Source organism: Leptidea sinapis, chromosome 35, assembly GCF_905404315.1.
Source record: "Leptidea sinapis chromosome 35, ilLepSina1.1, whole genome shotgun sequence".
Taxonomy (NCBI): domain Eukaryota; kingdom Metazoa; phylum Arthropoda; class Insecta; order Lepidoptera; family Pieridae; genus Leptidea; species Leptidea sinapis.
This window is the reverse complement of record NC_066299.1, coordinates 6995812-7011458: the sequence shown is the minus strand read 5'-3', so window position 1 is coordinate 7011458 and position 15647 is coordinate 6995812. Positions and strand designations below refer to the sequence as shown.

At 34.4% G+C, this 15647-nt stretch overlaps 2 protein-coding genes across 2 annotated transcripts; one reads left to right on the top strand and one right to left on the bottom strand.

The window, feature by feature from the left end:
* Positions 1-5574: 5574 nt before the first annotated feature.
* Positions 5575-6663, top strand: LOC126975248 (cuticle protein 16.5-like). The gene is made up of 2 exons (XM_050823053.1): positions 5575-5599; positions 5763-6663. Exons 1-2 carry the CDS (start codon positions 5588-5590, stop codon positions 6531-6533), a joined length of 783 nt encoding a protein of 260 aa, XP_050679010.1. The 5' UTR covers positions 5575-5587; the 3' UTR covers positions 6534-6663.
* A 3913-nt stretch (positions 6664-10576) lies between these two features.
* LOC126975271 (pupal cuticle protein C1B-like) lies at positions 10577-12416 on the bottom strand. The gene is made up of 2 exons (XM_050823084.1): positions 12398-12416; positions 10577-11472 (listed from the first exon to the last, which is right to left on the bottom strand). Exons 1-2 carry the CDS (start codon positions 12407-12409, stop codon positions 10918-10920), a joined length of 567 nt encoding a protein of 188 aa, XP_050679041.1. The 5' UTR covers positions 12410-12416; the 3' UTR covers positions 10577-10917.
* Positions 12417-15647: the final 3231 nt, after the last annotated feature.

Sequence of the window (15647 nt, the reverse complement as noted above, 5' to 3'; positions counted from 1 at the left end):
ATACTATGGTAATATTTTATTCTAAGATACATTCTTCAATTGAACAACATATACTCAAAAAGACACACAGATTTAAAACTAAAATTCCCCCATGGTCAATAAAGATCTGATTAAAAGAATCAGAGAAAAAGAAAAACTAAGAACAAGATGTAGAATACATAAAAATCTTATGGACGAGGATTACTTCACACTTTTAGAAAAGAGATGTAAGAAGTTATGAATAGAATGTTATGACTCTTAATAAAACGCTAAGAAGAGAGCATCAAAACTCATTTTAAATATTTGAGGTCGTTCACAATATTAAAAAAGCAATACAATTCTCATGCACTTCCCGTTACTGTGACGAGAAATAACGTCAAAATTTCCGGTCCCAGAAACAGTTGCAACACAACACACATCGTTAATCATATCCTAGCTAATATTCTAACGTTTGATGACGCTTACAGAAGCTGTATTTTATCATACATTCTGCTAAATGACCATAAAAATTTAAAGAAATTACAGAACCTAATTACAGATCGGCATAAAGAAGCAGCACGGGACGATATACCACCAGTTTATTTAATTAACTGTGCATCATCTCTAGCTGAACCTCTAAGAATAATTTATAATCCATCACTAAGTTTGGGTGCATTCCCAGCTATGTTCAAGATGGCAAAAGTTGTTCCAAATTTTCAAAAGTAACGTAAAAGTAGAAATTACAGGCCAATATCTTTCTTTATTTATAATGATTATCTTAAAGCAATAATACATTCAAGTTCAATTTATTTTTAAAAGACCGCAAAAAGAACACTGCGTGAGCTTATTGCGCAGTTTCTTCTCTCTCAGAGCGCCTTTTGTTTTACTGACATTAAAAATAATACCATTGGATTTTTATGACTTAGTCTGAAATTGACGTCAGAACGTAAATTAATAACAGGCTCATAAATTTAAAATAATTGCTCGCAACCCACATTAATTGTTCTTCAAGTTCAATTGTTGTGAGGTTTTATTTCTGCGTGTGTATGTTATATTACTTTTATTATAATAAAAACGATGTATGCTTAATACACGAACAGAAGTGGAAACCTTCAAAGCTCGGTTCATAATTGGCAAGGATGAAAACCTATACTTTTAAAGATAACACAAACTTTTTTTAAGGTAGAGGATAATAATGAGCGTAAGCGTCGTCTGATGTTAAGTGATCACCACTGTCCAGTTTCTCCTGCAACACTAGAGGAATCACAGGAGCGTTGCCGTCTCTTAAAAATTGTGTACGCGCTTTTTTTGGAGGTATCCATGTCGTATCGTCTTGGATACACCGCACTAAGAAACTTAGCTCAGCTTGGTTGTACTTGGAAGTAATTTCCTTGAAAACCGCACTGTGGATGAACACCAGATATCCAGACGGTTTCCTAAGTTGTAGCGTGTCGTGCGTATGTCGAATTCAGCGGCAGGAAGCTGGTGAAACAGCTCTTCTGAAGATTACTCGCGATAAATACGGTACCAGTGGCAGGCTCCTTTGCACCGGATGCCGGCTAGGTTATGGGTACCAACGGCGCCTATTTCTGCCGTGAAGCATTGCTGTGTTTCGGTCTGAAGGGCGCCGTACCTAGTGAAATAATGTCTCAAGGTGACGTGCGCAGTTGTAGGGCCGCTCAGAATTTTCAGTTATCCTGAGTGGCACTGCATTGTAATGGGCAAGGCGTATCAATAACTATCAGCTGGACGTCCTGCTCGTCTCGTTCCTTGTTTTCATAAAAAAAAGAAAGCACACAATGCAGCGACGTCTTTCAGAAACGCCAAGTGATCTAATCACAAACTTCGCCATTATTATGGACACTTTGGTCTTGCTAACAGTAAACTATCTGTAACTGAAGATGAAATAATAGTATCGGAAAATCAAAACAGGCAGACTACCTACAATTAACAAAAAAAAAACAGCCGACTTAAAAAAAAACTATTATCAAACAATACATATAATATGCACTAAAAAGTAAAAAAAAATACGTATTATTTACAATCTACATAATCTAATTCTAGTTACAATTATTGTTATTTTTGGTATCGGTGTCCTCACGCCGCCTTTTTTACTTTTAAGTACGGTAGGTAACAAACTTTAAAAAAATCGACGAATTGAGAACTTCCTCCTTTTTTAAAGTCAAGTTAATAATAAGAAAATCTCATAAGACAGAGAATGGGCTTTCAATAAATCCGTTGTTGTTATTAGAAGGTCCTGGGGAAGAAGAAAAGTATGACTATCTACATAAAGAAATGAGATGCCATCAAAACCATTACGTGTAAAAAAACCACGTCTCGCAACTAAGTTCTTCTACAAAAAGTTGTGAGATCCATGTAATACCAAGTCAGTCAATTAATTCAGTTCAAACTTAAGGGTTCTTCTGCTTAAGTTTATTAGGTTAGTAGCCAAATATTGACTCGGCCATCGCACTAAATAATTTAATTTTATGTAATATGTAATACTTGAGAGATACATTGTATTTTAATTTAAAAAAAAAGATACATTGCATCATGCGAGGCCCAGTTAATCTATGTATTTAAAATATAAAATATTTTTAATATTGATATGGTCACTATATAAGATCCTGCTAGGTTAACTCATTACTTAAGACAGAAGCAACCCTAAGTTGGGACTAATTAATTTAACCGACTTGGTTATATGGCTCTCACAACTTTTTACGGTAAAAGAATTGAGCTGCGAGATTTGGGTTTTGTACAAGTTATTTTTTTGATGGCATTATGTCTATTTGATGTCTTCAGTTGTATGTGCCGTTGCTCCATTCCAGTGGATCAATATGGTCTAGAGTCGAAATTCATAAAATTCACAAGCGAAAAGTCAAAGACCATGGCCCTGTAGCGATCGCCAACGCACTAGTCGTTCAGAAAAAAAAATGGGCTCACTGACTTTTTTTTTACATAGGAAGTCCAAATGCGTAAATGTATGTTACATACAATGTTTGGACCCTAAACAGGGCCCATACGTCAGGCTCGGTCGCGGACACCCCCTACTGACTAAAAACCTCATCTATGCCGGTAGTTTATATAGTTTTTCCAGCGAAATAGGCCAATGCGGCTGAAAAGACGGTTTATGGCCGAAGAGTCACCCGACTGGACTCATATGACGGACCGGCTGTGTATTGGACCTAATAGGGTCTCACTAACGCCTCCAGGGTAAACAACAAAGCATGGAGCGAGGAAGTCATGGAGTCCCTTAAAATGCCGATAACGTCCACTCCGCAGGAGAGGTGAATTAAAATCACTGTATGAAATTTTTGATTTAGCTTAAGATGCTACATTCATATCTTAAAAAATTAACCACTTATGATTTACATTTTCATTACAGGGACTCATAGGTAATATTATGTTAAATCATAGATCATTTTACATCTTAGTCGGAATATTACGGGAGCCCATCCTCAATCAACAATAATCCATTAACTATGAAACGGTGATTGTACTAATTTCTTCCATATAGACACTTTCAGATGGTGGGGTTCGTCAGCCCAAACCACCTATAATTTCGCACGTTAGTTTTTATTGTATAGTTAAGTTATAATTAAATTTATTTTTGTATTCGTTTTTTTATTGAAAACTATAAATTTGGATCGTAATTAAATTGTATTCTTTAAATTATAGACCAGTGCCGAAGTAATTGTAATTTATATTTTTTTTAAACCATCGGAAAGTAAAGATTTCAACGAATAAAAAGCACATAAACTTTAGAAAAAAGCTGATATTTTGATTGAAAATAAGGGTTCTTTTCCGATATTTGAGTCAAAATATGGTGAAAAAATAAATATTTTAATTCAAATAAATTACAGTGTATTTGGAACATAAAAAGGTAACTTTTTACAATATTTCGTGACCGAAAATTTTTTTTTGTAAATTAAAATAAATAACTGATAACTTGGTTTTTTGAATTTTTCACATAAACTCTGAGATTATGTCAAAAAAGTGTAAATGCAAAAGTTAAAGATCTCTTTATTACCTACAACTTTGCCAATTAACTTTTTGCCATAGTACTTGTAGTTTTGCCGGAAATCGAGATAAACCATTTTTTACCCTAAAACAGCCCCCCTTTTCCACTTCCCGACCTCAGATCGCCCGTAATTTATTTTTCCCTTAATTTTTGTTATATTCTCGTCCTTTACGAATGGATTTCATCCTACTATTATTTTTTTTGGGTTCAAAAATTATCGACCCTGGTCTATTAAGTAAAAAATAACAATAAATATGAAACCGTTACTTCTCTTTTCTACATAATCATTAACAGACCAGTTTACCAGTGGGAGGCTCCTTTGCACTGGAACCCGGCTTGATTATGGGTACCACAACGGCGCCTATTACTGCCGTGAAGCAGAAATGTGTAAACATTATTGTGTTTCGGTCTGAAGGTTTTAAATACAAGGTATCCAAATAAACTCATAATGCCCTTCTGTAGAACTGCATCTTTTAGTAGAAATTGTTTCAGCATGTCTGTGAAAATATATAATAAATTGCCCAATGAATTGAAAGATTTACCGTTCAAAGTTTTTAGAAGAAGACTGCATCAGTGGTTAACAAATAAGTGCTTCTATAGTTTAAATGAATTTTTCAATACAAAATGAATTAGTCTATTTGATAATAATATATGTAAATTAATATACTTTTATGACATTGAATTTGTTAATATTATACATAGGTACTAAATGAATTATTTACGTCTCATATTATAATATTATATAAGTATTAAAATTTCATTTTATAAATATTATTGATATCATTGTGAAATCCAACATGTTTCAATATAACAGTACGATTAGTGTTTAGACAATTTTGTAACATATTTTGCATGTCAATTGACGTAACATATTGGATTATCCATTATACTGTTAACACCTTAAGTACAATGTTTCCTGCAAATAAATTTCATTTCATTTCATTTCATTTCATTTCAAGGGTGCCGTAGCTAGTGAAATTACTGGGCAAATGAGACTTAACATCTTATGTCTCAAGGTGACGGCGCAATTGTAGTGCCGCTCAGAATTTTTGGGTTTTTCAAGAATCCTGAGCGGCATTGCATTGTAATGGGTAGGACGTATCAATTACCATTACCTGAACGTCCTGCTCGTCTCGTCCCTTATTTTCATAAAAAAAAACAAAGACATCCGTTGTTCCTACACATTTGCTTTGGTCCCATAAGAAATGTAAATGGTGAATATAATGTTAGAATGATATTTAAGTCGATCATTAAATATAAATGCCTATTATAAATGGAAATAACTGTGTACATATCAGGCAAGCGGTGCTTTCATTATTACTCGTATTATACAGATAAAGTTGAATCTAGTTCACATATTAATAGGAGACTGGGTGTATTTTGCCCTGACATTGTTACGAGTATAGACAGGATCTACCTAAAGAATTGTAAATGTACTCCGACAAAAGTAGTCCTTATTGCATTTAACGAACTATTATTTTTCGTTATTTTGCGTTGCACCACATATTGCACAAAACTTATCTTACGTTTGGATACCAGTTCGGTGAGAATAGTATAAAAGTGAAGGCTCGTGCTTTTGAAGGCATAGTCGAGCTAACAAACCCCAACATGTACTCCAAGGTATCAAACATAAAAAACATTTATTGAGTTACATTTTATGATACCAATATAATTTTTTTTTTTTCATCATTTGAAGAAAGTCCTTGTCATAAACTGTGAAAGTTATTTTTTAAATTAATATTTTTTGTTACGTATTTTAATTATTTGATTGTGTTATTTTCAGGTGATTATTTTCCTGTGTGCCGCTGGCATTGCGTCAGCCGGTAACCTGTTGCACGGAGCGCCCGCTGTAGCCTACAGTGCACCAGCCACTTCGGTCTCATATACCACTCACACAACCACATCCCACGGTTCTCCTGTAGCCTCATATGCTGCTGCCCCAGTCGCTACGTACGCCACCGCCCCAGTAGCGTCTTACGCTGCCCCAGTAGCATCTTACGCTGCTCCAGTAGCATCGTACGCTGCCCCAGTAGCATCGTACGCTGCCCCAGTAGCAACTTACGCAGCCGCCCCCGCAGTAGCCGCGTACTCAGCTCCATCAAGTGTTTCCTACCAATCGGTCTCGACTCAAACTTCTCCAGTAGCATACGCTGCTGCCGCTCCAGTCATCGCGAAAACCTACGCAGCCCCTATTAGGACGTACGCTGCTGCTGCCCCAGTGTATACCAGAACTTACGCCGCTGCCGCTCCCGTTGTTGCCAGAACTTACGCTGCACCTGCAATTGCCACATACGCTGCTCCGATCGCCCGCCCAGTAGCTTACAGCGCTGCTCGCGCCTACACCAGTTACGCCGCCACTGCGCCCGCATACGCTAGTTACGCTACCGCCCCAGCTGTTAGTTACGCTGCCCCAGCTGTTAGTTACGCTGCCCCAGCTGTTTCATACGCAGCCGCCCCAGTCGTCTACGGAAACTATGGGTCTTACGGAGGCTATGGCTCTTATGGAGGCTATGGTTCCTACAGAGGCTACGGCTTAGGAGCTCACGGCTGGTAAACAACCAAAGTGTTTTATATATGTACATATATACTTATTAGATTGTAACTTTATCTACAAGTACCTATTGACTGTCTAATTGTAAAATGAAATAAATTTTGATTGAATTTATTAAAAAAATATGAATATATTTGGAATTTTTTCTTACATAAAATACCTACTTATTTTAAGTATTAATTTATAATAAGTTTTAAGTACATATAATCTCTAAGCGACAGCCCTTGGATTTGTAGAAATAGATTGAAACAAACACTACAATGAATTGAACGGAACAAGAGAATCCAAAAGTTTTCTTCGTAAAACTAAAAGTGAGACACAATGCGGTAACAACTAACAATGAGAGATTGAGAAAATAAAATTCTTGGCACTAAAATCTTTGTCTTAACAAAAGCCAGCTTTAACAATGACGCTATAATTAAATTTAATGTAAATAATTGGTTTTCAAATATCAGTTTTGATACATTTTCATGCATAAACTACTAAAGTAAGTTGTGAAACGCGAGAGTATCACACTTAAATAAAATACTTTTTAAGAACTTGTTGCGGTAAGAAACCAAACTACAAGTACTTTCTCGATTATTGTATACTAGCGCTTACCCGCGACTTCGTCCGCTTGGAATAGTAGCTTTAGACAACATTTTTTATTTTTTAAATATACTTTGCAAATAATACACACATAAATTGCTATAGTTAATACATTTTTATAAACTATCAAGTGCCTAAATACGAAGTGGTGTCATATTCGATAATGACGATCTTCCATATAAACTTCCATCCCTATGTCAAACCCTCCAAGCTTTTTACTCACGATAAAATGCCTCTGTCCTTTCGCAAGCTCTAGACTATTCTTGTGCTTAATTTCACCAAAATCAGTTCAATGGTTTAGGCGTGGAAGCGTAACAAACAAACTTACATTCACTTTTATAATATTAGAATAGATTACGTTGATCCTGTGTCAATAAAAGAGACACACATGTTTATAATTAAATCAAATAAAAACGAAATCACTTGATGTCGTGTACGTCAAGAAAATGACACATTAGAATGATAAAAGTTTTCCTATTCTTTTTATATTTAGCACCATTTTGGAAAATGTTGAGCTTTGAGAGATGAGAAGTGGCAAAACACTCATTGCGACTCTATTAAATCGACATTTAGAGCTTCATCGTTTCACAAATCTTTTCAATTACAATATATGTAAAGTGATGCAAACAAAATACCTCAAACGTCCAATTCTCCGTACCATACACAACTTAGACACAAAAATTAATATATACAATTGTTGCATCAGTCCACACATACCGTAAAATATAAAGATATTCGAGAGAATTTTATTAGCGACTAGCTGGCCCGACAGACGTTGGTCTGTATATAATAAATAAAATAATGGTTTTATATAAATTTGTCAATAATATATCATAACATCAAAAATTACTTCGTAAAATATGCACCCTGCTGTCGTAATGAAATCGTTTCACAGTAGAACTGTCAAACCGTGCGTCAATAATTAATTCTCTCATAGAAATTATGTATGGACACACCAATGGAAAAACAAATTTGTTGTTTTTATTTAATTTAGCAGCATTTTCCTGTTTATTCATCTTTTAAACCTTCCCTGGACTTCCACAAATAATTCAAGACCAAAATTAGCCAAATCGGTCCAGCCGTTCTCGAGTTTTAGCGAGACTAACGAACAGCAATTCATATTTATATATATAGATTATAAAAATATAATAACTTTAATTTAAGAAACATGAAGCAGCATTTCTGGTAGCAGTTCATCCAGCCACCGATATGTCAATCAAAATCGGCTACAGTGGCCATAAATTCACTTGCCTTTTCTAGATTGCTGCATCAGCGTTTCAAATGTTCTCTTCTCTGACGCGCCTTGTGTATTACTTAGACTTACAACTCTATGCTTATAATTAACCGCTGACCTTTCTAACTGCCGGCGAGGAGATTCTTTACTATTTTGTCGCAGTGAGAAGAACTATAAAAAGTTTGGGTCAAACAAAGGATACCCGCTGCAAAGTGTTCACTGCGAATAATACTTGTACACACAGCAAATTCTGTACGAGTATTATGACAGTCTGGTGGTGCCCCAAATATAAATATTATGTGTTATAGTCGTAACATATGAAAGCGCTTTCCTGATGCGATTTATTAAATAACATCACAGTCAACAAACAAATTGTATCGCAATTTCCTCAGATTAGACAATATTTTATTGGTTGAAAATTCGTACACGTATTTAGGCAGCGGCGAAACGACCTGTAGTATGGCTGTGTACACATACATATAACATAAGTACAGCGAGTACAATGATGCGTTAAGCAAATTCTCATAGTGAGTGGGATAGATTCATTCGCAGATAGTAAAATTGATAAAAATTAAATTAATTAAAATTGTGGCGTTTTCTACTCGCGATAAATGAATTAATCAGGAGGTCTACTGGCCAAATCGACAACGATACACATAATTACATATAACTATTTCGATAATATTTATTAAGTATGTATATTGTATGGCAAATATATCAATACAACTTGAAACAATATTAGCATCGACAGCCTAGAAGGTGTCGTTGAGATTATCGTAAGAGTGACGTTTGATTATTTGTTAAATTCGAATGTTCATCTCTGACATTTTCAACTAAGAGTAGGGTTAGGACCGATAATATCGAATAATGTTTCGTTCGTTCAATCATCGTTTCGACATTGAATACGATGTAACTAAGAGTAGGATTCGACTCGACTAATGCCACGATTTATCGAATATCGATTTTAGGAGTAGGCCCCCTGACTCAGATGGGATGGCATGTTTTGTTGTGTCGAAATACAAACAACAAAAGCGAACGAAAAAACTTCCTTCTCTTATAACCGCGTCCAAACATCTGAAATGTTAATTCTTTTAAGATTTTCTATTATATTTAAGTCTTTCACCAATTTGATACGTGTTTCGCCTTTACCTGAAGCATCTTCAAGAGATACTGAATCTCACCAAATTTAACACGTAGTCTGTCTCTTTAGCGCCATTTCTTTTGCTGTCGTTAGCTAGCTGTCGAGATAATTTTTTATTTTCATACGGTATGTTTAAACTTGTAATAAAATATTACATGTATCTGGCTGGTTTGTGATGAAATTTAAAAGGTCACATTTCAAAAACGAAATAAATAAGTAAAATGTTGATTCAAGCTATTATTATCCATTTGTTTGTCTAAATCTTATAAAGATTTATAAAGAATAAAAAGACCGAACAAGAAGGAGACGTCTCCTTCTTTTGACAGTGTATTTGCACTGTCAAAAGAATAGCACAAAGTTGGTGTGTTTTAAACCCAGGAATTTTGATGTCAAAGATACACTCTGCTTTGGTCGCCCTGTTACAGATAAAATGGACACTGTTTTTGAAAAATTATACCAAGATCGGCATAATCTAGCAGTTACGACATAACTGGGAATCCGCAAACTCGGAAATGAACCGTGTACTCATTTGCGATTCATTTATCAGCGTATTGAAACTGTTTCAATGATAATTTTGAAGAGATTGATAACTGGTAAAGTAAATATATCAAATTATAATTAAAAAATGAAATAAGTTCTTGGATATAGTACTATTAACTCACCTTGCCTGGATTAACTTTTTACTTGTGGACATAATGTCTATGAGGACACACCGTTATTTTTCCTTACGTATGAGTACTATTTGTGTTTATCAGTAAGTATATCATATTTATCATTATACATAAATATATGTTTCCTTTGCTAATATTGCTTTTGTTTTCATCACAACTATACATACATACGTATATTACACATTCCATGCAGCTCATTTTCCGCCATTTTGAATTTCAAAGTTGTATTAATTTTGATTGTCTCGTAAGAATACATATATTTGAGTTCGTTCAAAATTTTTCTTAAGCGACAATAGTTAGTCAACTAAAATGTAATTATTTAAACACGATGTAGCTTAAAATATTATCAATACCAAATAAGAATTCGATTTTAAGCATCTTAATAAATAAATTCTTAAAAAGAGTTTCATAGTCAAAGTCAAATAAACTTTATTCAATTAGGCTTAAACTAAGCGCTTTTGAATCGTCATTTCAAATATTTCGTTAATCTACTGAATTTACCATATGTTCGTAAATAGTTGAGCTCGTGAGTAGAACATATAAGAAACTCAACGGCCACTCTTTTCAATGAAATAGAGTATTTTACAATGGCTGTAACATACATAACAACATAGGTAGGTAATTACAAATACATTTCTAGATATTATTGAAAATATTTATTTACTGTCAATATAATATAACACGCATAATATTATCAACAATGGAAAACTACTATTGTTAAAACTTCAAAGTAATTACTAAATATTTGGTTGATTACCAGCCGTAGTGTGCTCCCAAACCGGTGTAGGTGACGTGGGAAACGGCTGGAGCTGCTGAGTATGTAATTGCTGATTTCACAACTGGGGCGGAAGCGTAGGTAGCCACAGTATGAGTAGGAACTGGAGCAGCAGCGTAAACAGCGGGAGAAGCGTACACGGCTGGAGAAGATGCAGCATACGTTGTTAGAGCTGGAGACAGGGTCTTAGTAGATGATACAGATGAGTACGAAACGGCGGGAGAGAGAGTCCTAGTAACAGCTACGGGGGCGGCGTGGTATGTAGATACAGGGGCGTGGTAGATTGGTGAGTAAGCAGCAACTGCTGGCGCGGCGTAAGTCTTGGCTACGATTGGTGATGAGTAAGAATATGCTGGGCTTGAGTATGCAATGGTCTTGCCGACAACTGGTGCAGCAGCGTAAGTTATTGGAGATCCATGAGCAGTGTGTGAAGAGTAGGAGATTGAAGACACAGGCGCGCTGTAGGTGAGAGGCGCTGCATGCAATAAGTTGCCAGCGGAAGCGATACCCGCGGCGCAAAGGAAGACAAGGACCTGTTAACAAAAAACATTCATTTAAAACACATTGAAAATTAAAAATTATAGAATTTCTACTAGTTTTTTTGATTGAATTAGAGCAAAAACGAGCTAATAAAGTAAACACTATTACCGAAATTACTCTTGCTACACCAGAGGAATCACAAAAACGATGCTAGCCTTTTGTGTAGATGTGGAGGCTTTTTTGACTGTCTATTATGTCAAAACACTAGATTTAAAAAATGCATTTAAATAAATACCCGACACATTTGTCACATAAAAAGAATGTTTTAATTTTTGTTAGGATTAACAGAAATACTATTTCTGTCTGTTTCTTTCAGCCCATCTACAAAACGTTTGATTTAATTAACCGCACTTTCACTAGCAGACAGGTTATGTTCCGCGCAATTATTCATTCAAACGTCAGATTACCACGTAAACGAAAACTAAACTAATTTGCCGCGTTTTGATTCGACTAACCGACAAACAAGTAGGTACAGTACTTATTATTGTTATATTTATTGAAAGAAGTACTTCCAATAATACCGTTTTATTTATGACAATAAGGGACGATACTCGCGGTTCCGCTGATGGTAATTGATAGCCCCTGCCCATTACAATGCAGAGCCGCTCAGGATTCTTGAGAAACCCAATAATTCTGAGCGATGCTACAATTGCGCTCGTCACCTTGAGACACAACATGTTGTCTCATTTGCCCAGTAATTTCAATAGTTACGGCGCCTTTCAGACCGAAACACAATAATCTAGCCAGCGTCTTGCAAAAGCGCCACCCACTGGTAGAATAGTTTCACTGGTTTGTAATTAAAAAAAAATTTAACAAAAAATCTAAATCACGTGAGTCTAACACTTGTAGGGATCTTAAACATTGATGTAAGTTAAACGTTATACTAAATTAAAATATACTTAAAGCCCTTAAATGTACCTTGGTGTACATGTTTGATTGTTGATGTTCGAATGTTTTTTGATCGGCAGCTTATGCTTTTATATACAGTACAATAACTGGTATTGGTGTTCCAGTGTCCCTGTGCAGATGTCGAGATGAGTGCCGCGAGCTATACGGTTACAATGTCAAGGTAGACTTTGAATGGGCGAAATGTCTCGCAGACAATTTAAGCGGTTAACATCTCGAACACGTTAATGAATAATTCATGAATGAAATAAGTAGCACTAAACTATCTTTCAAAGTAGCAATTAATATAGACTAAAATTATATTCTTTTAGATTTAATTTACCCACATTATTAACAACTACTAAAACGACTCATGGTAGACTTAAAAAAATATAATTAGTTTTATAATGTAGGTAACCTTAACTGTGATAAGACAAGCATTAAAATTTTACTTAAGTCGGGTCAAACGGCAATTAGGAACACATTCTTTATTATATATACATTCATCTTTAAATATATAATTTAGGCACTTGTCAGTTATTCATACTTGGCTGTTAGCAGTTTTATGAACTATAATGTTGATTGTTTTACATTTGCATTTTTTAGTTTTTTTTTTTGGGATAAATTATAATTTACAGTTGACATAACAAGCAACGAACAGAAATTATCTATTTATTTACATGCGGCCACTGAGTATACAAGTTGAACGCTCTAAATCATTCATTGCCCATCGTTTATTATAATCAGATAGAAACACTTAAGAAATTAATTTTAAATTAGGTAACCTTATGTAAGTTTATAAGATTTAGTTTTTATACCACGTTACTTTTAGCTTCCTACCAGTAAAAAGATTTGCTTTTAATTTATATATAAATATTTTTCGTGACGTCACAAAATGGCCCAGCGGAAGACCAGCGTTGGTTTTCAAACCAGCAACTTGCTGAGTTAGGACCATTTTTTGAATCGTATACAAATAATATAAATGTTTCAATCTTAAGTTTATATTTATTTTTTATGTTGTCTTTGTATACTACTTACTTATACGTTTCAAAATAAAAAAAAATCTTTCTTTATTTCTCTTTCTTTCTTTCATTCCGTGATAAATGCAACGGGGCTGCGCTGACCATCTCAAAAAGTGCCAACATTCACGTGTATCTATATACTTACATACACAATATATTTACATACTTATAAACAGAGGTGCCGCGATATCAATGTTTTTTTTCCCATCACAAGTTATGCCAACATGATCGCGTCATTCGCGTCACGAACATCTTCGCGTACCTTTTCGGAAATATCATAAAGTTTATTTTCGCTTAGCACTTCCGTACAAACGTCATATTAGCGTTGCAAAGAAAATAGCCCTTAGTATTGATACGACAGTATCCATCTCTGTGGTATTATCAATTGTGATTAGCAATTAAGCCTTAAGGCGGTACGCGAATAAAATTCCTTGACTATACATACGTATATACAGAGAAATCGGTAACGATAAGTGTCTCCAGTTAAATGGTTTGTTCCCATCCCAATAAATGCCCAATACTCATATAGAAGTTTCACATAAAAAAACACTGACTTCAAACTTTGTTTATTTATGAAAATAAGAAACGAGACGAGCAGGACGTTCAGCTGATAGTAATTAATACGACCTGCCTATTACAATGCAGTGCCGCTCAGGAATCTTGAAAAAACCCCAAAAATTCTCAGTGGCACTACAATAAAATTGCGCACGTCACCTTGAGACATAAGACGTTAAGTCTCATTTGCCCAGCAATTTCACTAGCTACGGCACCCTTTAGACCGAAACACAATAATGTTCATTTAACAACATATTACTGCTTCACGGCAGAAATAGGTAACTAATTTAAAATAATATGAAGATATTTCTAAAATAAACTAGCATAATTTAAAACAAAGTAACACACATTTTCTCTACAACATTTTGAAGTTGGTTGTAATTAGTACGTAAGACCAATATATTTCGTATGGACGTAACATTAGATATGTAATATAAGTATTAAATGTCCTAATTATTAATTTTAATGTGGCAAAAATTCCCACTGTTGTAGAGAATATTTATGTCTATGAATATATTTAAATTACCTTGTTTAAAATTTTGTTTGAAATCGGATTTTTTTATTTGTATAAATATTTTTCTGAAAACGATTACCCTTTCTATCAAAAATAACCAACTCACAAATATTAGTCTACAAGCGGATGAACAGTCTCAAAAATTGCATTTGAATTCACATCTACTTTGTTTGATGGTATCACAGCATTTCGGTTCTCTTTCTCACCCACTCCATTTTAATATCCAAGAATATTTAACACAGGTGGGGCGAATATGAGAAAACTGCATTTTAAACAGTGACAGATTCCAAATTCAAAAGTAATATATACGCTTTTAATTGTAACAGTATTTAGTCAAAGTCAAAGTAAAAAAATCTTTATTCACTGTAAAACTTTATAAGTTATTTAGTACAAGTCAGGATGAGGTACAAGAGTAATAATAGCATTTAAATGAGTATAACAATATTCATTAACAAAATTTAGAATATCAATTCCAACTATCTTTATCATTCAAATAATCTTTCACATTATAGTAGGCCTTAGATGTTAATTTATTTTTTACGATACATTAAATTTTTTTACTAGGTAATATTTTAATATCATTTGGGAGTTTATTATAAAATATTAAGCAATTTTACGGAGCCTATTAGATGGAGTTGCAAGTTTATGTTTGTTTCGAGTATTTACATTATGTACATCACTATTCTTTTTAAATTGGCAAATATGTTTATGAGCGTATAAGAGGTTCTCGTATATGTACTGGCAGTGTACTGTCATAATATTAATTTCACGAAAATTTTCTCTCAATGAGTCCCTTGAACGCATTTTATAGACTGCTCAAATTGCTCTTTTCTGCAGCACAAATATGTTGTCAATATCTGCAGCCCTATCCCATAATATAATTACGTAAGACTTGACACTATGAAAGTAGTTGAAATATACAAGTCTAGCCGTTTTAACATCTGTCAGCTGCCTAATTTTATCACAAATACTGCAGAGTTTGTTAAGTTTTTTATATGAGCACCCCATTGTTGCTTAAAGTCTAATGCAATGCCTAGGAATGTTCCCATTTCTACTACATCAAGTTTGTCACTATTAATTTTTATAGGTGTTGGTTAGTGCTTTATATTTGGAAGTGTAAACTTAATACATTTTGTTTTCCTTTCGTTTGAAAGTAAGTTATTAACATTAAACCAATTCACTACTTCAGCAA